The 24,202-nt window shown below is 44.5% G+C and overlaps 1 protein-coding gene across 2 annotated transcripts in view; it reads right to left on the reverse strand.

Annotated features, from left to right (window-relative positions):
• The window catches only part of BICC1 (BicC family RNA binding protein 1), a 254,358-nt gene extending 230,378 nt beyond the window's left edge, over window positions 1-23,980 (reverse strand). For both annotated transcript variants that reach the window (XM_003755073.3, XM_023506771.2), the window contains exon 1: window positions 23,719-23,980. In XM_003755073.3, the coding sequence (XP_003755121.1) occupies window positions 23,719-23,905 (187 nt within the window). In that variant the 5' untranslated portion in view covers window positions 23,906-23,980. The remainder of the gene's footprint in view (window positions 1-23,718) is intronic.
• Window positions 23,981-24,202: the final 222 nt, after the last annotated feature.

The following is a 24,202-nucleotide window of genomic DNA, read 5'->3' on the forward strand; positions in this document are numbered from 1 at the left end:
CCGATTCCTAGATAAATGCACGCAGTGTAGATTAGCCAGCAGCTGTCCTTGGCCAGTATGAGCTGGATCCAGTTCACCCTACAAATCCCCCAGGTTTTCTGATATCTGAGAAAATCTGTCGTGTTCAAGGGTGGCGTCCCATTCAAACAGAAACAGAAACTCTCCAGATGGATCCTTGCAGACAGAACACCAACTTAGAAAACCACATATTAACATAATCGATGTTTTACTGTATCTTTATTTTCTTTTGTTTAACATCTCCCAATCACATTTTAGTCTGGTTTGGTAGCATTGGGCTACACTCCCTTCACCTACTCTCCCCTACTCATATGGCACCCGGGGTTTTGTTGGTGTGGACAAGACTGAAGCCAGAATGGAAAGGCTTTAATTTTAGAGGTTTCTATTTTATCCTAGAGGCAGCAGGAAATCACTGACAGCGCTGGAGGTGGGGAACTTAATATGGTCAGCCATGCTTTGTGAACATCAATTTAATGATTATTTGGAGGCTGGATACATAAAGCTATTATCATCTGCAAATTATTTTTTAATATTATGTTCACCAAGGGAGAAGCTAGGTGGTACAGTGGTTAGAGCACCAGCCCTGAAGTCAGGAGGACCTGAGTTCAAAATCTGGTCTCAGACACTTAACACTTCCTATCTGTGTGACCCTGGGCAAGTCACTTAATCCCAATTGCCTCAGCAAAAACAACAACAAGAACAAAAAATTATACCCACCAAGAGAAAAGAAACTGAAGACAGTTTTGTGTAACAAATCACATTGAGAGCCACCATAGAGTTCACAAGTTCTTAAGAACTGGAAAGAACCGGCGAGATTATTCTGTACTATAGTACAGTCCTCAAGCAGAAATCCTGCCTGTAACATCTCCCCCAACAAACTGTCATCCAGCCGCCCCTTGAAGAATCCCAGAAATGGGAAACTCACTCCCTTTGAGGCGGCTCGTTTCATTTTTGGATAATTCTAATTAAGTGAAATCTTCCATTTTCTAAAAGTGAAATGAGCATCTCTGTCACTTACACTCATTGCTTCCATTTCTGCATCTGGAATCTCTCATCTTCAGGTCAGTCCTCCAGATCCCTGAAGGCAGCTATCCCCTTCCCCTGTCTCCAAGTCTTCTCCTGCCTAAAGTTCCCCCAGTTCTTTCACTAGTTCCCCCACCAAGGATTCACCTCCAATATCTTTCACACCTGGAGTTATACCCTCTGGGAAAGACCAATTGATGTCCCTGGTAAAATGTGACATGGAACTGGTCGCCATCCTCCAAAAGCACCCTGGACCATAGCCACCGTCCTTCCTAATACTATGCATTTCTGAAGCCTTTCTGTCTCTCCTATCAGCTCCTCAGCCTCCTCCCTCCCCTGAAACACGGACTCTCCCAAGGTTCCTCACTCAGCTCACCCCAAATTGTGCTCAGCACAATTAGTGCTATATAAATGCTTATTCCCTTTCTCTTCCCGAGAGTCTCCTGATAAGACCACAGGCGCCATCATTGCTGACTGGCATTTGTTCTGTCCATCCAAGGTCTAGTTATCCGGAGTATTGAGAGGTGCCCCTCAGATCACCAATCTAGTATGTGGTAGAAGCAGAACCAGACCCCAGCTCCTCCTGACTGCGAGCCCATTGCCTCTCCCTCTCAGCAAACAAAAACTTGACCCCAAAGAACAGCTTCTGATCTAAATCATTCTGTTATTTGCTGACTGGATTTCATCATCTCCCCAAATTCTCTCTCTGCCTCGTGTCCTATTTGCAGACATGGGGAACACTCTCTGACGGAAGTCACTGTCTAAGTTTATGGTCCGTCCCCAGATATCATTTGACTTTTGAAGCCCCAAGAAACACCCCCAGCGAGGCCATCTCCAGCTGAATCCCACCACTCGGGGCCATTTTCTGGAAATACCAACCTAAGAAAACGGTTTGTTTATGGCTGCTATGAGTCTGAGAGAGGCTGTCAGATCCTCCATTGTTCGGGCATCCAAAAACCTTCCCAGCTCCCACATGGAGCCAGGCAGGGGCTGAACGCGGAGGCAGAGGATTCTAGGTACAACGGTGGAGAAAGCAAAGTGGGCATTCTTAACTTTTGCCAAATTGTTGGCAACTTGGATCACAGCACAGCCCTTGAGAACAACACATCTCCCAAGAAGTCCTCTAGCCAAACCCTGGGTCTTATAAATGAGGAAACAGAGGATCCCAAAGAAAGACTTGCCCAAAATCACATGGCTAGAAAGTGGCAAAGGAAGACTTCTCGGGTTATCAATCCAGCCTTCCTTCCATTGGGTCACCTTCCTCAATTATTACAATCATTACATTTCACTACACATACACGAGCAAAGTAATACATGTCAACGTTTGAAGCAATGCAGAGCAAAGTGAACAGCCCCAGAAGAATGGATCTATTCTATAAAGACTCCAAAAAAATAAATAAATAAGCACTAAAAGGAAGCCAAAATGCTGAGTTACTGAAAAAACCCATGACTGAAGCAGGAAAGTGGGGGACCACGGGGGCAGACTATTGCAGGCACCATCAGACAAGGACACTGTATTGATAGTATTTCTTTTGACCTCGTTCTGTTATAAGAAAAAACTCAATTAGGAAGTAGGGGAGAGGTGGATCCGAAAATTACCATGATATAAAAATACAAGGCAAAAATAAGACACGTGTTCCATTCAGCCATGGCCGATGAGATGGAAAAGGCTCGGGAGTTTAACAAGTTTGTCCGAGAGCTCTCGGGACACCAGAAAAGAGAAACCTGCAGAAAGCGTGGCATGTGTAGCATGACCACCCTATCACCCAGACATCGGATTTTTAAAAACTAGCCTTTGATCTCGGCTGCCGGCGAGCTCACGCATGCGTTGGAATGGCAATATTTTATGCACAATGCGCTTAGTGGAGCTTCAGAAAACGTCCCTTGTCTAGGTTTTTGAAATTTATACAGAGTTTAGATTTACGGTCCATCAAGAATTTCAATTACGGTAACATACGTTTTTCCCTATCATGAAATGCTTCAATGCGCCGCTTAATTGACCCGTTATACTATTTATTTTGGAACCGAGTCTTCATTTTTAGAATTTCTGAAGAGCTGTGAGCAAAATTCATCCTTTCCATATGCAGGCGTCCTGCACACAGCGGGGTCCTCGGCAAGCTCTCCCATTCTGCAGCAAAAAGCTGGCATTCTGAACCCCCCCAGGGGGTGCTGGGAGCAGTCAGAGCTGGTTAATAATTTGTTGTGTTATTAACCAGCTCCACATACCCAGGCAGAAGGTACCCAGTTATACAGTAAAACCTTTGTGGGTTGGGATTGAGGAAGAAGCCAAATAATCATTGGGGTTATCTACAGTGAAACTCCCAGCCTCCCCCCACCTTCTCTCTGTCTCTCACACACACACACACACACACACACACACACACAACCTGGATGATTTAACCATCTGAAGCATGGTGCAGTAGCTCCAAGCTGCCTCTCACACCGTATGACCAAGCACATCTCAGCTCCCCGGCCAGTTTTCTCACACTCTAGGTTACCGATCAGTGGCCAATCTGAATCAGTAGAGGAAGGTTCCAGACTAGGAATTCCCTGATCAATGAAATCACTGGTCAGGGCTAAAGTGACTATAAATGAAAGGAAGGGGTCATATAAAGTCAACAAGCAGTCGGACCTTTTTCTTTCTTTTTCATTTGAAGGACTCGGGGATTCAAGGGGAGAGGGAGTGAGGGGGTAAATGATAGACTTCTTACAATATATGAAAGCAATCGTATGGAAGAGTAGTCAGACACACTCATGGAGAGATCCTCAGACCCAGAGCTAGAAGGATTGTTAGCAGCCATGGAGACCAACCTCCTTGTTATAACACAGATGGGAAACTGAGGCCCAGGTAGGGAAAGTGACTTTACTGCATAACTCAGCTATCTGTTAAAACAACCATGATTTAGAAAGAAATTAAATAATCATTTGGCGTTATCTATAATGAAATATTTCTTCTCTTCTCTCCTCCCTCCCTCTCTTTCTCTGTCTCTCTCCATCTCTCTGGTTCTCCCTCTCTCACTCTTGTTCTCACTTTCTCTCTCACTCTCAATCTCCCTCTCTCCTTTCCCGTTCTCTCTTCTTCCTTCTTTCTCTTCTTCCTTTTCTTCCTCCCCCTCTACTTTTTCTTCTTTTTGTCTTTTCCTCTTCCTCACCTTTCCTTCTTCTCCCCTTTCCCCCTGTTCTCTTCCTCCCACCTCCCCCCCCCCCTTCCTGTCCTCCTTTTCCCTGTCCTTCCTCCCTCTCCCCCCACCTTATCTAATAACTACATATTGGGTGTAGGACCAAAGATTTAGGACAAGAAGGAACATCTGATCCAGCGCCTTCATTTAACAGATGAGAAAACTGAAGTTCAATTCAGTGACCTGTCCAAGGTCACAAAGATGGCAGAGGGAGTGAGGTTCTTGCTCCGGCATGGATTGTAAGAGGAGGTCACCGAGATCCTCCCTGCTCGGTGCTCCTGGGATTATGTGTAGGTGAAGGAGCATTTCCCTGCTATTTTACACCCAAAGCCGAGCTCTGCAAGGCCTGCACTGCTTTAGCAGCACCGGCTGGGGCGCTTACTAATTAAAAACCCTCTTGAAGGAGGCCGGTCCCCGAGGGGCCCCGCCAACACTTGGTTCCACATGAGGAGTCTCCTGCCCCTCATTTTCCAAGAGCTTCCTGCAACCTGCCAGACCAAAGGTTACATACCAGTGCCTGCGGAGTGGGCAGCCTCCTCTCTGGGAATCCATCAGCTTCACACACACACACTCAAACACAAATGTGTGTACAAATACACACACTTGTGCAAACACATACACACATGTGCAGACACCCATGTGTGTGCAAACACACACACACGTTACCACAGCGGCCCCTTTGTGATCTTTTAGTCCAGAAGGGAAATTATGCATCTCTTCACTCAGGATTTTCCAAACTCCCAAGGGTCATTACTGCTTAAGCTACCTTTTAACTGCCTAGGTGGTCCCTCCAACCTCCCAGCACAGACCAATGCGGTTGACGAGCGTGGGGCTCCAAATTCGGCCCATCCTCATCAACTTGGGGGGGGGGGTGTTTTTAGGCATTTTTTAACCAAAGCTTTCTGTCTCTGTTTTCTGCCCAGTTGGAAATGGGCTTCTACCAGCAAACAAGTCTACCTTATCCCATCACTTCAAGCTACTCACCAGCCCATTATGTCAGTGTTTTGCTAAGAATTTATGCCTGCCATTAACTATACTGGTGCTTAAAAGATCACTACCGGGGCAGTTCACTACCAGCACTAATACTAGTGGTATTAGTGGGCAGAGCTCCTCCAGCTCTGAAGTCAGGAGGATCTGAGTTCAAATCTGACCTCAGATACTTAACACTTCCAAGATGTGTGACCCCCGGCAAGTCACTTAACCCCAATTGCCTCAGAAAAAAAAAAGTTCGCTATCTCCTAGCCATATCAAATATCAAACTATTTTATAAAGTGATAATCATCAAAACAATAAGGGACTGGTTAAGAAATAAGTGATGGGTCTGTAAATGACCATAATAATCTAGTATTTGAGAAACTCAAAAGACCCTAGCTTTTGGAACAAGAATTCACTATTTGACAAAATTGTGTTTAGAAAACTGGGAAACAGAAAGGCAGAAACTAGGTATAGACCAACATTTTACACCATATACTAAGATAGGGTCAAAATGGGGATGTGATATAGATATAAAGGGAGAATAAGGAACGGTTTACCTATCAATCAGATCTGAGGAGAAAGGAAGAATTTATAACCAAACAAGAGGTAGAGAGCATTACAAGATATAAAATGGATAATTTTATTAAATTAAATTTAAAAGGTGGAAGAAAATATAAAAGCAGGAGCTGGAGGGAAATTTTTACAAGTGTCTCTGATTTAAAGGTAAAGAGAATGGAGTCAAATTTATGAAAATAAAAGTCATTCCCCAACTCATAAATGGTCAAAGATATGCATCAAAACTCTCTGTAGTCACATGAAAACAATGCTCTAGATCAGTATTGATTAGAAAAATAAATGCAAGTTAAAACAACTCTGAAGTACCACTTCACACCTCTCAGATTGGCCAATATAACAGAAAAGAAAAATGACAAATGTTGGAGGGGATGTGAGAAAACTGAAACACCAATGCACTGTTGAAGTTGTGAATGGATCCAACCATTCTGGAGAGCAATTTGGAACTATGACCAAAGGGCTATCAAACTGTGTATACCTTCTGATCCAGCAATAGTGCTTTGGACCTTTATCCCAAAAATATCAAAAAGAAGGCAGGGAGGGAGAGGGAAGCACCTATCATATGTATAAAAATATTCATAGCATAAGTTTTCATGGTGGCAAAGAACTGGAAATTGAGGGGGTGGCCATCAATTGGGGAATGGCTGAACAAGACTTGGTATATGGATCTTTATCCCAAAAATAGTAAAAAGGAGGCAGGAGGGGAGAAGGAAGGACCTGTCTATATGTACAAAAATATTCGTAGCACAAGTTTTTGTGGTGGCAAAGAACTGAAAATGAGGGAGTGGCCACCAATTGAGGAATGCCTGAACAAGACTTGGTATACGATTGTGATGGATTATTGTTGTGCTATAAGAAATGATGAGTAGGACGACTTCAGAAAAATCTGGAAAGATTTACATGAACTAATGCAAAATAAAGCAAGCAAAATCAGGCGAATGTTGTCCGCAGTAACAACTATAATGTAAGGATGATTGTCTGTGAATAACTTATTCTCAGTCATACAATGAAACAAGATATTTCTGAAGGACTTGTGATGAAACATGCCATCCACCTCCAGAGAAGAACCGATGGACTCTGAATGTTGATCAAAGTCAATTATTTTGTGCTTTATTTCTTTGTGATTTGGGGGGTGGGGGGAAGATCTGTGTCTTCTCTTATAACATAAATAATACTGAAAGGTTTTGCATAATTACACAAGTATAACCTATATCAATTACTTACCATCTCAGGGAAAGATAAGGGAAGAGAGGGACAGAGTGATGTAGAACTAAAAATTTTAAAAAATTAACGTTAAAAATGATTTTTATATGTAATTGGGGAAACAAGTAAAATATTCAAAACAAATTTGCCATCTCTCTCCAAAGAACTTTTCCACAAATACAATCAATTCAACTAATTCTAAATAATCTTGATTAAGCACCTCTTAGGTATAATTATATGAAACAATTATTACCTTCAAGGAGTTCCTAGTCTATGAACCTAAATTCAAATCAAATTCACTACCTATATGACTTTGGATTCACCAACTTGGACTCAGTTTTCTCATTTGTGAAATGGCCTCTCAGGTCCCTATGAATAGATGACTTGGGAGGTCTCTTCTACGTAAACTTCTATTCTTACAAAAATAACAACTGAGGATATGCTAAGGAACTGGAAAGGGCTCAGGACCCCAGATGAGCCTGGAAAAAAAAAGCAAAAATGTTCCAGATGTGGCAGCGAGAGATGAAAGGTCATCTACAGGGAAAAATAATAACTCCTACACTAAAAGTCTTTATATAAGGATTTAAGATTTCCAAAGCACTTTACAGACATCTCATTTGATGTTCACAACAACCCTAGGAGGCAGGTGCTGTTATGATCCCCATTTTACAGATGAGGAAAGAGGTTCAGTGACTGGTAATCGCATAGCTAATTTGAAGCTGGATTCAAATTCAGGATTTCCTGACTCCAGATCACCAAGCTGCCTTTAGCCACTAGAACAGTTAGCAGCCCAGTCTACCAAGCAGAGAGGACATGTAGGGATGGAATGAGATAAAAATGGAAAGACAAGCAGGAGCCAGTTCGTGGTGGGACCTTAAATGCTGAAACTCTGGAGGCTGTATTTTATCCTTGGAGTAATAATGAAAACTTTGAAATAGCAAAGCCACCAGAGTTGTGTTTTCTGGCTATTATTATTCTGTGGCGATGCAACGAAAACAGCCCCATCCCACCTAAATACCAGGAATCATTTCTCATGAGATCCAAACCAATCCAAGCAGCCTGAGCCTCTCCTAGTGCAAAGTCAAGATGAAAAGTAGTTCCTGCCCTCAAAAAGCTTATAGTCTACTGGAGGGACACATGGAGAGGAGAGACACCAAAGCAACCCCCGTTCCTTTTTAAAGAAAAATGAAAACAGCCCACAAATGGCCCATCATGAGGTCAGAAGCCCAGAGAAACTTGGCAAGAAAGGATGTAGGAAGTTCAGAGTGCATGTCTCCGAGTGTGTTCTCAGGCAGGCAGGGGGCCAGGAGAGGAACTGAGGCCCACAAACACAAACATGAGACAAAGAAAAATAAGATTCCCAGAATTCAGTCATAAAATGGCAAACACTCCATGGGGCTGACCAGTGTAGAAATTCTAACTCTTATCCTAAAGAGGAAGAGGAAGGAAATCTTTCTACTTCACTCTCTTCTGCGTTCAGAAAGTTAGCTGATTTCAGTCACTTCCTGAACCACATTTCTAAATACAGGCACTGCATTTTTAGCAGGCCACATTTTCTTACTCTGGGAATATAAAACCACATACGAGGCCGATCTGGGCTGTTTTTCTATGTACAAAAAATGATTCTACTGACCCACCCTCCAGAAGAACTTCAATTCAACACACATTCATTAAACTCTTCTTTTCTTTCTTATGTACCAGAGGCTGGAGATATCGAATTAAAATGAAGCAAACCCTGCCCTCAAGAAGCTTACAGTCTACCAGAGGGGACCCCATGACCATAGGAAACCAGATATGAAATATATGCAAAGTCATTTGCAGAAAGGATCCTACCGAGAAGGGCAATTTGTTAACAACAGAACAAGGCTTCCAGAGGGCACAGAAGAGAGTTCAGGGGAGGTAAGGACACACAGTGGGTTGCAATTAAAGAGTGATCAAAGGACCAGAACTGGAAGGTCAAGGAGGCAGCAGAAGCCCAGGGCTGGGAAAGTCTCTTGCTTCTGTCACAAGGCAGGAGTTTGTGATAACAATAAATTTGGAACCAGAAAATAATATACATAATGGCTATAATAGGAAGAACGATGATAATTTAAAAATCAAAACTGAATGTCGTGTAATTGTAATGATAAGAGAGAAGGAAAATGTATTTCCCTCTTCCACTGCAGAGGTGGAGGGCTATGGGTATGAAATGATGTATTTCCTCTCAATCTCAATTGAGTTGTTGACTATTTTTGCTGATCTGCCTTGTCTCCCTTCATTTTTTTCCTTTTTACAATGGATTCTGGGCGGGGAAAGAAGTATATATATAGAAATGAAAGTAATGTAATAGCCAAAGATATCAATAAAGTTACTTTTAATTGGGATGAATTGGTTCTAAACCATCTGTCCATTTTTGGAGGATATCACCACCAAGATAGGAAAACAAAAGGTGATCACACTCTCAGCAAGAAAGAAAAAAGCAAATTCCCAAGGAAAACAACTGAAGTAAATATCCCCCTTTATTATTATATCTATCAAGAGGCAGAGAGTCACATTGTAGCAAGAATACTGGACTTGAAACAGTAAAGAACTGAGTTTGAATGCAATCTCTGATGCTGTTTGTATGATCATGAGCAAATCCCCTCACCTCCCTGAGCCTCAGTTTCCTCATCTGTAATAATATACTATCTAACAAACAAGATAATGAAGGTAGGTCCTTTGTGAGCCTTAGGACATTGCATAAAGGACCACTGTTATCATGACTATTTTAAGAGGAAGGGAACAATTAGGGAAGTCCCTCATGAATTTGAGTTCTCTAATTAATTTGCTCAATTTGCCAGCTGAGCCTGGTTTAGTGACCAGATCACTTAACTTGGGAGTCAGGAACAAATTTAGATGTCTACTATCTATGTGACCCTGGGCAAATCCCTTAAACTTTCCTCGGCCTCAGTTTCTCCACCTGTAAAATGAGGAGTCTAGACCCGAGAATATCTAAGGTTCTAAATTTCTGCTTCTTTGTTTTGCCTCGTTGACATCTCCCTACACTGCCCTATCACTTGGAGAACACAGATGACACCTGATTGGCTTTCTGTGACTGGGATTGCCTTCCAGGACCAATGGCTGCCTGCGATTCAGGAGGATGGACGCGGAACAGCTCGCCCTTTTTATTGGTTTGTCTTCTCCTGTCATGAAGCAGACTGGCATGTGATGTTCCAGAGTGGAGCAGAGTTCTGGGAGTAGGAATGGAGGGGTGAGGATTTGCATGTCTCCTTTCTAAGAACCAGTAATACCTTGAGGCAAAAGCACCCAGATGTGCTCATCTAATGCTCTGTGAGCAGAGGTCAGAGGCTAAGAGCTCCTAAGAGGAACCAGTTCAACTGAGGCAGTGAGTGCCTGCAGGAACCCAGGGGAAGAACAGCCATGTGCTCCAACCAGCATCTGAGGGGGAAGTTCATGAACCCCACCCTCCTACATAGAAAGGGGGAGGCATTGACTCCCTGGCAGAATCCAAGAATCCAGTCATCTAGGCCGAGAAGGGAGACTTCTGGGGTCCCTCTTGGGGAGCCCCAGGTTTGAGAGCTCCCACATCTAAGAATGGAGGCTATGGTTTGGAACTATGCCCAAAGGCTTTTCAAACTGTGTACAGCATTTGATCCAGCAGTGGATCTGTATCCCAAAGAGATCAGAAAGGTGGGGTAAAGGACCCACATGTGCAAAAATGTTTGTGGCAGCCCTTCATGTAGTGCCAAGGAACTGGAAACTGAGTAGATGCTCATCAGCTGGAGAGTGGCTGAATAAATTGTGGCATAAGAATATTACTGTTCTATAAGAAATGATCAGCAGGATGATTTCAGAAAGGCCTGGAAAGACTGATATGAATGGATGCTGAGTGAAGTGAACATTGTATACAGTAACAAGATTATGTGATGATCAACTGGGATGGACTTGGCTCTTTTAACATTGAGGTGATTCAAGGCAATTTCAATGACTTGAAGTGGAAAGTGCCATCTGCACCCAGAAAGAGAAAGATGGAGATGGAACATGGATCAAAACATACTATTTTTCACCTTTTATTGTTATGTAATTGGGTTTTTTGATCTCGTGTTTTTATTTTTTTTCCTTTTGATCTGATTTTTCTTACACAACATCACAAATAGGGAAATATGTTTAGAATAACTGCACATATTTAACCTAAATCAGATTTCTTGCTGTCTTGGGGAGAAGAGAGGTAAATCTCTCCTCCCCAAGGAAGAAGTAGGGAGAAAAATTTAGAACACAAAGTTTCACAAAAATAAATGTTGAAAATTATCTTTACATGTATTTGGGAAAGATATTATTAAAAAAAAAAAAAAAGGAATGGAGGCTGCATAGTCTCTTCTAGAGACAGATCACACAAATGGCCGCAGTCTGGCTAAAGTGACATCATTAGAAAAAGAAAACTGGCCCCTTGTCAGCACCTCAGAACCCACTTAGCCTCTCCCTGAGTGCACATCTGGCCTCAGACATGGGCTGTGTGACCCTGAGCAAGTCATTTCATACTGTTTGCCTCAGTTTCCTTATTTATCAAATGAGTTGGAAAAGGAAAGGACATACCTCTCCGGTATCTCTGCCAAGAAAACTCTAAAATAGGGCCACAAAGCCCAGGAACTGAAAAAAATCCTGAACCAGAGTTTAGATTTTTCTTGACAATTTCCCCACAGTAAACTCTAGATTAGGGGGATAAAACACCAAAAAGAGAAAATGACCCTTCTGAGGAAGATTAAATCCTAATAAGTGAGGACTTTCTCCACTGGTAGATAGGAGAAGATTGTGTCCCTTTTCCCTTTCATTCATGGTCTTCAAGGATTGCTGTGGCCAAAACATTCATTTCCCTGTGACCAGGATCAGGGAGGAGGCTGTCCTGGTTTTCAAACATCAGGTACATGGTTTACCCCCTAAGCCAGAACTCAAAACTTTTCCAACTCTTCCCCTGGAAAGCCCAGCCAGAATTTGGTGTCACTGCCCACAAGAGCCCCGGGTCATCTCTATGGAATGAGGAAGAGGAGGAGTCTGAGAATCATTGCTAAAAGATTCTCCAAGCCTTTCATGCTGCTGAACCCAAAGCTGCAGCTATACAGTTCTGATAAAGAAGCCTGACCCTGTCAGAGTCCTGAATGCTCCCAAATGCGAGGTGGCAGGGGGCCTGTCCCCAGGGCAGGTTCTGGGAGTGAAGAGAAAGCGAGCAGAAGACAAAGATCTGTAGGAAAGGGAGAGGATGGGAAGTTGACATTTGAGCCTGCCAATAAGTGACCTTGGGTATCGGGGCCAGAATTTGAACCCAGAACCTACACCTTCAAAGTCAGTGTTCCTCCAGCACTATCAAGGTTGCTTCTTTCTCTGTGATTCTCTATTTAAAAACCCAGCTCAGATCCCTTTGCTACTTTCCTCAAAAAAAAGTGCATTAATCTTCTGATTTACTAGCTAGAGGATTTAGTGTTTAGCCTTGTTCTGGAGGCCCTCGGTCATCTGTCCCCAAACTAGTTCCTGTCATCTCCAAGATCCTCCAACTGGGAGCAGGAAAGTCCCACCACAATGCAATCCAACCCCATCATGTTACAGGTGACAATTCAGAGGCCTAAGGATGGGCACTTGACCGAGGCCGCAAGGGTGCCTGGGATCTGAACCCAGACCTGCAGAATCTGAAGTCAATCCTCCAGCAGGTTCCTCCACCCGACTGTTCCCCAGACAAACACTGCTCTAGCTCCCATCAAAATCCTGGGCTTCTTTCTAAGCCCGGCTGAAATATTCCTGCCTTCAGGAAGGCGCACCTGCTGCCCCCAGATGTGTGTCTGTGTATAAGTATGTGTGTGTCTGATATGTGTATGTGTGTATACATGTGTGTACATATACACACACATACATGTGTATACGTATACACATACATACATACACACACACACAAACACAAACACACACTCATATAGTCTCTCCTCTGGAGCTATGTCAAGAGCTTTCTCTTCCTTCCTTGTACAATAATTACTACGGTATCGCTAGCATCCCTCCTCCATCTCCAGACCCCAGCCTGGATTACATAAAGGCAGAAATCATCTTTCTCATCTTCATGTGCTCAGAATTACTTTGCCTATAGGAGGCATTCCTCCACAGCTTCCCCATGTGAGTGTTACCCAGATCACGGCCCATTCGTGCCTGCAGACCCTGGTGAATCTCATCCATGTTTTTCCACATTTCCACCACTGAGGATCAACCCACTGCAAGTAGGACGTCACTCTCTTTCTCTTGACATGAGGTACCAATGGAGTTCGGCGCTTCTCCATCCATCACCTCTGACTCTGCCGCCATTTTGTTCCTGGTCACCCATTTCTCCCACATCCTTCATTCCTTCCCTGGCATGGTGCCCTTCTCCATATGTCATGTGTTCGTGGACTGTTCCAACCCTCTCCCCCTCCGTTCGCACCTTCCTCTCTTTCTTGCTGTTTTTCACCTCAAATTCTTGGGGGACTATGGGCATTTAATAAAATTCACTGAATGAAAGGTTTTCAATTAACACTTAAGAACTCAAGAAGAAGCAGAGTTGGACCAATGGGTGCAATTAGTAAAAACAAAATCGCATAAAGTGAAAATGAACACTGGAACAGTAAAAACGCTAATGTTAGCATAAATCAATTTCCACTTTTTAATTGTTATTCCCAAGCTTCAGACCACACACAATTACTGACTTTTTCTCTCTTATACATGTAATCCTCAGTGTCAGTGAAGCACATTAACTTCCCAAAACAAAAACTGACCTAGGTTTATAATAGCTAGAAAAGTAGATGTTCCCTAGGTAGCTAAGTGTGGAGTCAGGAAGACCTAAGTTCAAATGAGACCTCGGACACCGACTAGCTATGGGACCCTGGGCAAGTCACATTACCTTGTTTGCCTCAGTTTCCTCATCTGTAAAAAGAGCTGGAGAAAGAAATGTCAAAGAACTTCATTATCTCTCCCAAGAAAACCCCAAATGGGGTCACAAAGAGTCAGATTTGAGTGAAAACAACTGAACAACAACAAAAAATGGAAACACATATTGCACAAGAAGGATCAAAGGAGAAAAATTACTTAAAATGTCTTGCCAATCTTAAAGTGTTAGATAAATGGGATCTCGTTATATGAGATGTAAACTTTATAATATAAGTTCTATAAAAGTATAGTAAGAAATATTTCATAACATAATTCTTATATATTATATATTTTATAATATATAAAAGTATATTAGAAATATTTCATAGCATAATATAGTATATATTTTATAATATATAAAAGTATATTAGAAATATTTCATAGCATAATATAGTATATATTTCATAATATATAAAAGTATATTTTATATTTATATTATAGATATATAAATATCTGTATTTACAAGATATATATATCTAGAGATATCTATATCTAAATATAAGATATGTAAATATCTTATATTTAAGAGCTACAGAAATAAGGATAGTCACCTCCATCATAGAGAAAAGTAACTAGATGTCCATGGGCGCCAAAACGTGGTACCTCTGGACCTCAAGCCGAAAATGCTCACGTAATATCCCATCCTGAACCCTTCCTTTTAATTCTTTCATGACAAAAAGCCCGGATCCTTTACAGGCGCACTAACTTCTGCCAGACCAGCATGGTGTAGGGCAACCTTACTCTGTAACTCTTAGGTGTAACATGGATGAACCTGAGCCTTTATTCCCATCCATTTCACACACATGTTAAGAAGCAAACATTTCTATGTAGATGTATGAGAGGCCATATATCATGGTGCCACTGAGCCTGCTTGCAGGAAGGAAGATGCTGAGAAAGACGGCCCCTCACTTTTTGGTCAAAGCAGCTCTCTAAATTTGGGGTTCTTTCCTAATTAAGTGCCATAGAGCCCTCTGGCTGTCTGGTGAAATCTATGGACACCCTCCTCAAAACCATGGTTTTAATGCCTAAAATAAAACACATAAGATTACAGAGGAAACTAATTATACTGAAATATAATTATTGTTTTAAAAAAAAAGGTTTTATGTTCACAGAGTCCAGATTAAGAACCCCTGATGTAACACTATGTGACGGAAGCGTTGGGAATCTGCATCAGCGCAGGGAATTTACACAATAAGAGTTCCCTAAACCAGGGAAATCAATGATCTGGATCCAAAAAAAGACATTTAAGTCCACGCAGACAAAGAATAACGAGAGAAAGAAAGAACACATTCACTTCCAAGTTCTTCCACGGCTAAACAGACTAGCTACAAGCCGAGTGGCCTGAAATAAACATCCCAAACCGGGCATATTTTCCAAGGGAGGTAAAGATTATACTGTAACCAGCAAGAATGTGCAAGCCAGCAGGCTCCTGGCTTCCTGTTCAGGCCAAACCATGACAGGCCACCGGACCCCTGAACATACCGAGAAACTCGAGAACGTGATACCGTTACAATCGTTAACCGCGGAATGCACGGAGATGCTTTAAGCTACACGACTTACACAGATCTATCTCCAATATTTATTTTGCAGAAGAAGAGTCGATTCAGCATGTTGGGGAGCCAAGAGTTTAAAAAGAACTCGATCCTTTTCCAACAGCCTGTATGGCTAAATGGTGAATGTCAAGGCCATTAAAGCAAGTCGGTTACGGCAGGATGCTGCCTTCCTCCACGCTCGTTTCTGTGCAGAGCACGGAGAAACCACTCAACGCTCAGGTTTGCATGGAGGGGGATTTGGACTTTGGTGAAATGTGAAAAGAGATTCCTTTCTGCTAACAACAAAAGATACCTTGGAATCAACTGCAATCGGATATTCTTGGGGGGAAAAAAACAGCTCACTGGACTTGCCATTAGAAAGCCTTCAATTTGCTTGCTGTGAAATTTGGACAAATTAAACAGCCTCTCTGAGGCTGGGAGCTCTCGATCGCATCTGCATTGTGTTTCGTTTAGGGTAGTCTGGAGACACAAATGGGACCACAGGGAGAGAGGACTCCCTGGGAGGAAAGCACCAGAGACACACAGCTAGCCCTTGTTCTCCAGTTAATCCAAAGACTGGCATTCTGAGATCTTTATGATTGTGCCCAGCTTGCCGAATCTGCCTTCTTTTCATCAGTATACATGGCACCCAGTGGAAGTGGCATCTTCTCTACAGCTCAGAGACTTAGCGTTGCTTGCCACATTAAACAATAAGCCACTTCCCTAAAGACACACAGCCAGCGTGAGATTTGAACTCATGTCTGCCTGAATCTAACATCAGCTCTACTCATGAAGGAGAATGAAAGAATCAGATGAGTTGCTCTGGACATTTTTGCCAATTCAGCCAGAGCCAAACAAGTGCTTACGAAGAATCAACCACCTGTCAAGCACTGTGCTGGCTTCAAGGATCTGCAGAGATATTGAAAAAAATCAAAAAGTCCCTGCCCCCAAAAGAGCCTCCATTCTGCCAGTGGGGGAGGGAAAAGGAGAGGGACAGAGATAGAGACAGAGACATGAAGAGAGAGACACAAAGAAACAGAGACAGAAAGAAAGAGACAGAGGAAAACAGAGAGACAGAGACAGACAAAGAGAAACAGAGAGCTGGAGCCAGAGACATAGAGAGACAGAGAGAAAGAGAAAGAGACAGATAGAGAAAGACAGAGACAGACAGAGAGAAACAGAGAGCTGGAGCCAGAGGCACAGAGACAGAGAGAAAGAGATTCTATTGGGGAAGAGAGATGCCAGGAAATCATCTCAATGTCTTTCCCATGGGAGGCAGCAGGTCATGGTGAATGGGTTCCTGGAGTTGGCATCAGGAAGCCCCCTCATGGATCTTCCCAGATTGTGCCACAAGTAAGTCTCCTCATCTCTCTGAAACTGCTTCCCCCACTATAAAATGCGGGTATCACCACCTTTGGTGCTTCTTTTCAGGGTTTTTATAAGCTCCCAACAAAATCATGTAAATTTCTGGGCTTTTTAAACATTAACATCCCCATGATCATCCTCATTATTTTTTGTTATGACTGGGAGCCTGGTTTTTCAGCTGTCTGGTCCGACCTTCTTCAGTTCCTGCTGCCCAGCTGTTGGAGTCGGCATGAGGATCTCCTGCATCAAGGATGTGTGCATCCAAACAGACCAAAAGAACCCAGCTCTTAACTTAAAAAAAATCTACCCACAACCTCCTTTGAGCAGAGTGTTGGACACACAGATATTCTTCAATGGATCCGAGATCTTGAAAGTGTAGATACGCCTTCAAATAGCAAAGATGCCTCCACACCTTCTGATCTCAGTCAACTTTCGCCTATGCCTTTCTGAAGGGCCATTGCCCCCAATGTGCCTCTGCTTGAGGAACACTTTGCTTTTTTGTCTCTGTGCCCACAGAGCTTTGTCCATTTGTTGTTATTCAGTCATTTTGAGTTCTGTCTGATTCATTGTGATCCTATTTAGGGGTTTTCTTGGTGAAAGATAATGGAGTGCTTTGCTATTTCCTTCTCTAGTTCATTTGACAGGTGAGGAAATTGAGACTAAGAGAGTTAAGTGACTTGGCCAGGGTTTCATAGCTAGTAATTTTCTGAGGCTGGATTTGAACTCATGAAGTGATGCTTCCAGACTCCGGGTCTAGCATTCTGTGCACTGTTGGCACCTAGTTGTTCCTAGCTGTGGAAGAGTTAGCAGATGAAGGCTTTTCCCTCTTCCCTGCTATAGGAATTCTCCTTCTTCCCAAAGTTTCCTGCTTTATTTTGCCCACATCCTTCTTACCATGTTTTACACTCATGGACATACATAGGATTTCTCCCTGGAGCCTGTCATTTTCTGTCTTTCTAGCATGGAGCCTTGCACATAGTTGATACTTAATCTAATTAAGCAATCAAGCATTTATTAAGCAACTATCAGCCAACCACTGTTTGCTAAAGAAATGACATCCCATGTTATAACCCTCCTTAGTTCAGTAACCTCAGCAAACAATTCAGTGCTCAATGCAGCAAAACTTCAAGAAAATGAGGGTGAAAGTGAGATCCGCATCTTAGCTTGTTGACTTGGACTACTTCCGCACATCTGAGGGCCACTGAGGAAGGATATGGAGGGAAAGTGACAAAATAGAAGGATGTGTACCCCAAAAAAATGGAAAGGTGGACAGACCACAAGGCAGGAACAAGGGGTGATAGCTGAACAGCCAGAGTTCTGATGTCTTGGAAAGAATGCAAGGAAAAAAATCCTCCTTGTAGTGTATTTTCTGGAGGCCACAGGCGGGATTTGCATTGGATGAGTCGGCGTGGATGATTGCCATCTACACCGCTCTAGAAAAGTCACAAATTAATGACATCTTGGTTTGATTTGAATACATGAGAGAGACCTACTTGATAAATATACCAAGTGTGGATTTAGGTTCCATGTTCTCAAGTTTAAAAGGAGATAAAGAGAACTCTTGGACTATCCCTGTGTCCCAACCTCTTTTCAAAGTCTACCCAAACCTCCTCAAACCCTCCCCTATCATGTCACTGGCAAGAAGAGAAACCCCCCCCAAAAAAGGCTTCCATTCATTCACACTCTGGAACTTAACCTTGTTACTGCAGATGGAGGCTGAAAACTAATTTCTCATTCTTAAATAGTAGAAGCCGTCCCAAGTCTCCATCTCTAAACCTGCCCCTAATCATGTGGCCAGATTTTATAGGGAATTTCCACACATTTAATGAAGGAAAATGAGGAAAGGAGTTTTTCATCTGAACTCAGTGCAGAGCAAGACCTTCTTTGAAATACCCACTCTGAGGGACCCATCAGGGCCAGGATGCAAAGAAGAACAATGATACAATCCTTAACTTTCAGGAGATGACAAACTATTCCCAGGGCGATGATAAGTATACAAAGAAACCTGATATACGACCAATGTGCCGAGGGAAGAGAGGGACCACAGTATGACCTAGAAACATCTGTACAGGGAAGGTCCAGTTGGAGCTGGAGGGAGAGAAAGGGGAGAAGGGAAATCAAGTTGACCCTTATCACCTTATCACCCATTACTCTCTTTGGCCTTGTTGCATACAACATTCCATTTCCTATCTGAACCTTTGTACGGGGTCTCTCCCATGCCTGGAATGCACGGGAGACACAATCATATCAGTAATTCCACCTGTTCTGAAGCAATTATCTTTTTTTAAGTATAATTTTTAAAAGGTTATTCAACTCCTGCCCCTTTCCTCCCCCAAAAAGGGTCTCTCCACCTCAATTCTTGGACGGTTCGTTGGTATTTAAAAACATTCACTAGAAGGATCTCTGAAATAAGAACTTTCGTCCTATCAACATTTTCCCTCTTGGAATTTTTGGTTCATTACATAGAAGAATTTCTTTACTAGTAAAAATATAACTGATTAAAGATTAACTTACCCCCAGGACAGTCTCATTGGGAAAGAAATTCCAAACATTATAATCTCCAGATCACACTCTGCACATTTAGGGAAAGACAATCTTGTTAATTTGCCCATTTCCCTTGGAGACCTCCAATTGGTTCTTCCCCCCCCCCTCCCCAAAGGATACAAAGAGCTACTGAAAATGATAACAACAGATCCAATTTATTTTTAAGTAAAATAGCCAAGGATTTCTGGCACTTATTAACAGAGCAACCAATTCAAATGGAGTCTAACACTCCAAGAAGTTAGAAGGTGTAATTTTCTGGAGTGTGTTGGGGGATGAGGGAAGGGGAACAGCAAAGCTGTCAGTTCTGGTCTAAAAGTTCTTCCCTATGCAGATCAGCACATCATCTCTAACTTAGAATCTGAGAGCTGTCTGTACCACAAAGTGGTAGCTAATATTCCCAGCTGCCCATAGGGCAAGACTGGAATCCAAGCCTTTCTGACTCCTGCTCTGTGTCTCACTGCCTCTCGGCAGCACATAACCACATACCTACACAATCATTCAATAAATTTGAATGGACCCTGAATAAATATTTTCACCACATAAAAATTACATGGTAGTACTCTGTTGATTCAAAAGTAATCAGGGATACAGTCATTTGTCTGAAGACCTACTTCATTAAGCACACTGAAAGTTGGAGCAGCTTCATTCTTTTTCTCTGTATCCCAGGTACCTGGAGCAACGCCTGACACATAGTAGGCACTTAATAATTACAGGCCAATTAGAGATGGAAACCTAGGGGTATTAGGTAGTGCGGTGGTTAGGCTCTGGAGTCAGGAGGACCTGAATTCAAATATAGCCTCAGACACTAAATAGTTGTGTGACCCTGGGCAAGTAACTTAACCTCATTGCCAAGAAAAAGGAGAGAAGAAACTGCCAAAAAAGAGAAAGAGAAGAAGAGACGAAAGGAGAGTTGAGGAGAGGAGACGAAAGGAAAGAAAAAAAAAACAAAGAGAGGAAGGAAGGAAGAAAGGGAGGAAAGGAGGAAGGGAGGGAGGTAAGAAGAAAAAATGAGGAAGGGAGAGAAGGAGAGAGGGAAGAAGAGAAGGAGAGAGGGAAGGAGAGAAGGAGGAAGGAAGGAAGGAAGGAAAGAAGGAAGGGAAGGAGGGAGGGGAGGAGGGAGGAAGGGAAGAAGGAAGGGAGAGAGGGAGGGAGGGAAGGAGAAAAAGGGGAGGGAGGGAAAGAGAAAAAAAAGGAGGGAGGAAAGAAGAAAAAAGGGAGGGAGGGAAGGAGGAAAAAAGAGAGGGAGGGAGGGAGGAAGGAAGGAATATCCCCTACTATTCCTGTTACTTTGCTTGCTATTCCTGACTAGGTCCAATTTCTTCTCATCTGTAGTCCCTTGGAGAACTAAAGTCAGCAGAAGCTTGGAGGCTTTAGAGATAAACATTCAGTTTACTCCATTAGTGTTGGAACCCTGGAAAGGGATCGGAAACAGCATAAATTGTCGTTACTTATAAGAAAGTAAGTTTAAGCCAAGGTGCCTTAAGAGTTCTGAGTCAGGGCAAAGGTACTCCAAAGCTGCCTCACATGACTGTACAGGACTATATGTGGGACTCCTTCTGCCACCTCTTTCTTTCCTATAGTAAAGGGACCAATAAAAAATCTAATAGCAAGAGATCTGTTTTGTGCCTACAAATTCGGGGGAAAGGAAACTGCCCACTTCTCTGGGACTCAGTTTCCTTTTCTGTAAAATAGGTTGAGCCTCACAACAATCTTGTGAGGTAGTTACTATGGATAGTGTTACCCCCATTTTACAGATGAGAAGAGAGATGAAGTGGTTTGCTTGTAGTCAGATAGTTAGGAAACTTCAGAGGCAGAATCTGAATTGTGGGCTCCTTGAGCCAAGACTGGCTTTCTAACAACTACAAGCACTCAACCCACTTTGCCAATTACAAAGGACACCAGGCCCAAGCACCACTTCAGGAAAAAAAAATAAACTATCCATGGGAAGGCAAATTATCCAATTCTTCTCTTCGAAGAGGACCCAACACTTTCTAAACAGGTGATTCGGAGAACACAGACATCAGCCAGCATAGGAAACAGATGAGCAGCCAATTCCTGTCAAGTCACAGATCTGGGATAGAAAGGACCTTGGAGTTCATCTCCTCTTCCAAATGGGGAAACAGGTCTGGAGAGGGAAATCAATTCCACCAAAGTCAAATGACTATTAAGTGGGGAATTAGAACTCAGGTCTTTGCATCCCACATCCCACATCTCTACACTAAATGTTACTGACTTTGTAAATGCCTAGTAGTTCCTCTGATCTCCTCTGGTCCCTCCTGTCTGGATGGTTTGCACTGGTGTTTGATCATTTTTACATTCATCTTTCCCAAATCGGTCCAAACACATCCAAGAAACAATGTCTTGAAAGCTCTCGAGAGGAAAGGCTATTTTTTTTAAGGTATCCAGTACTCAAGAGAACTTTCTGACCTTACTTTATCCATTTCTTCCTTAAAATAATTTGCTTTATCGATTACATTTTGCTTCAAAATGGAATTCCTAATAAGTGAGTTAACATCTGTTAGATCCAAACAAATAAAAAAAGTTGCTACTGGGGAATGTGGATTCTGAGGACTTTATCAAGTAAGATGGAGAAACTTTCCTGGAAAGTTACATAATTCAAAACACCCACAGAAACATCCTCACACCAACAAGACAGTTTAAAAAAAAAAAAAAAAGAACAAGTGAGGATGGGCAAGTGAGCAGCAGATCCAAGTCCAAGACCCCCAAACCCAAAACCTGCTTCACTGTCCCCAAAAGGACACAAGGGACCACCACAGCCCCAAGTCCTCCAAAGTTCAAATAAGCAATGGGGAGGGGGGGGTGGGTAACAAGATCTGATTGGCCATGGACTTGTCCTCAAGCTACAGGATTAACCTTCCCAGGAGACTGTGGGTAGGTGATGGGCTGTTAGATCTTGATTTTGCAAAGCATCACTGATAGTCCTTAGAACAGTCCTTCCTTCTTCCTGCTGCCCCAAGGAAGGCTCAAGCGTTACCTTTGGCCAGTCACAACGTGACATTTTCCCAGAAAGTCCCAGGACTCTCTGAACTGTAAATGTGAAGGCGCTAAGCCAGCACTGATTCACTTTTCTGGTTAGGGAAAAGAAAGGAAGAAAATACAGGTTGAAAACCTTCCCTCTATGGCTCATCCCTCACTATCCTGTGCTCTGTTTGGACCCAGGTGTTTGCACGCTGGTGAGAAGCTTGAAAGCGAGAGCTACCTTGTATGTGCCCCGCACTTAGCCCGGAGCCTGGCGCAGAACTGCCACTTAACAAATATCTGGTGATCTGACTTGTTGCCTCGATTTGTGAAAGGCAAACTGAGGCCTGTGTTCCTGGGGAGAGATGCATTGACTCGGTATGCGTCCTCCCGAGCCCTGCAGGAGATGCGGGCAACCCTGTGCTCCAATACGTTGGCGCTGCCCCGAGAGTCTCCCTGGGAGACGATCGCAGCTCCGCCCCCCCTTTCATCCTGCCCCAAAAGGGGGGGGGACCCCATCCTAGAACTGAGCCACATCGCCGAGCCCCTCAGCTGGAGGAAGTGGATACTGACAAGGGGAAGGGGGGAGGAAAGTGACAGAGGGAGAGCGGCTGTAGGACAGCGGATGTAGGCCGAGCTTGGCCGGGCTCACGGCGGCATCCCGCCCCAAGTTCTAGTGCCCTCATCCCGCGGGGGTCGGCCCGGTCCCAGGGCAAGTTTAAGTGCCTCTCAGACACCCGGCAAGGAAAAGTTGGGCTGCCGGTGGGGTCGGGGCCGGGCGAGCCTCCCGCCGGCGGGGAGTGCGGGGAGGGAGGGGGGGGAGTTTCCGAAGTTACTGTGGGGCTCCCCACCCCCCGCCGCTGAGGGATTCCCCCCACGGAGGCCCTGCTCCACTCGGCTGGGAGAGACTGGAGGCGGGGACGGCTAAGAGGGCGAGGGGAGGAGGAATCATTTCCTCCAGGCCCCCTAGGCCAGGAGGGAAGGAAGAGGAGGGCTCCGAGAAAGTGAGCAGCGGCAGCGGCGGAGAGCCCCCAGCCGGGGAAGAGGCGCCCGAGCTGGGCACGAAAGGGGATCGCCAAGCCCTGAGCTCCCGGGCTGGGGACCTTAAAGCGCTTTAAGGCACAAGCTTTGGCACAGCTCCCAGCCCTCGCTCGGCTAGGCAGATTCTTAAAGGAGGAAGATTTGGGGAGGACGTTCAACATCAGCCAAACGGACACATCCCCCTCATTCTGCCGATGGGGAAACTGAGGCCCAGGGAGAAGTAGTGACTTTTTGCGAGAAAAGCGAGGGGTGGGCCAAGTGGGGCAGTGGAAGTCCCGGGGAATCCGGGGCTGGGAGAGAGCGCGGCGGAGTCAGAGAGCCGGGGTCCGAGGATCGGCCGGGGGTCCCAGGCGGGGCAGGGGGAAGCTTACCTTGTAACATGGCCTCGAGTTTCTTCCTGTCCACGCGGAAGCGTTCCTCGCTCCACTCGGGGCCGGGCAGGGGGCCCCCGGCCAGGTCGTCCTCGGAGCCCGGCACGGGTGAGTCGGTGCTGCGCTCGCTCGTGGAGCCCGGGTCCGACTGCGCCGCCAGGTAGCCCGGCTCGCCCTGGGCAGCCATGGTGCGCTGGGGCTCGGGCTCGGGCAAGGGCTCCGGCCGCCGTCCCCGCCGCCGCCGCCGCCGCTTTCGCCTCCTCCTCCGCGGGCGCCGCCGCAGCCGCTCCTCCTCCGGCGCCTCCTCCGCCTCCCCTTGCGCCTCCTCCGCCTCCTCGGACTGGCCCTCCTCCGCCTCCCCGGCCCGCGCCGCTAGCTCGCTCCCCAGCAGCCCGAGCCTCCGGAGCCCGAGCCGGAGCCGCCGCGCCCCGAGCGCATCCCCGCGCGGGCCCCCCCAGGCTCCCGGGCCCGCCCCCGCGGCTGC

This window comes from Sarcophilus harrisii, chromosome 2 (assembly GCF_902635505.1).
Source record: "Sarcophilus harrisii chromosome 2, mSarHar1.11, whole genome shotgun sequence".
In the NCBI taxonomy this organism is placed as follows: Eukaryota; Metazoa; Chordata; class Mammalia; order Dasyuromorphia; family Dasyuridae; genus Sarcophilus; species Sarcophilus harrisii.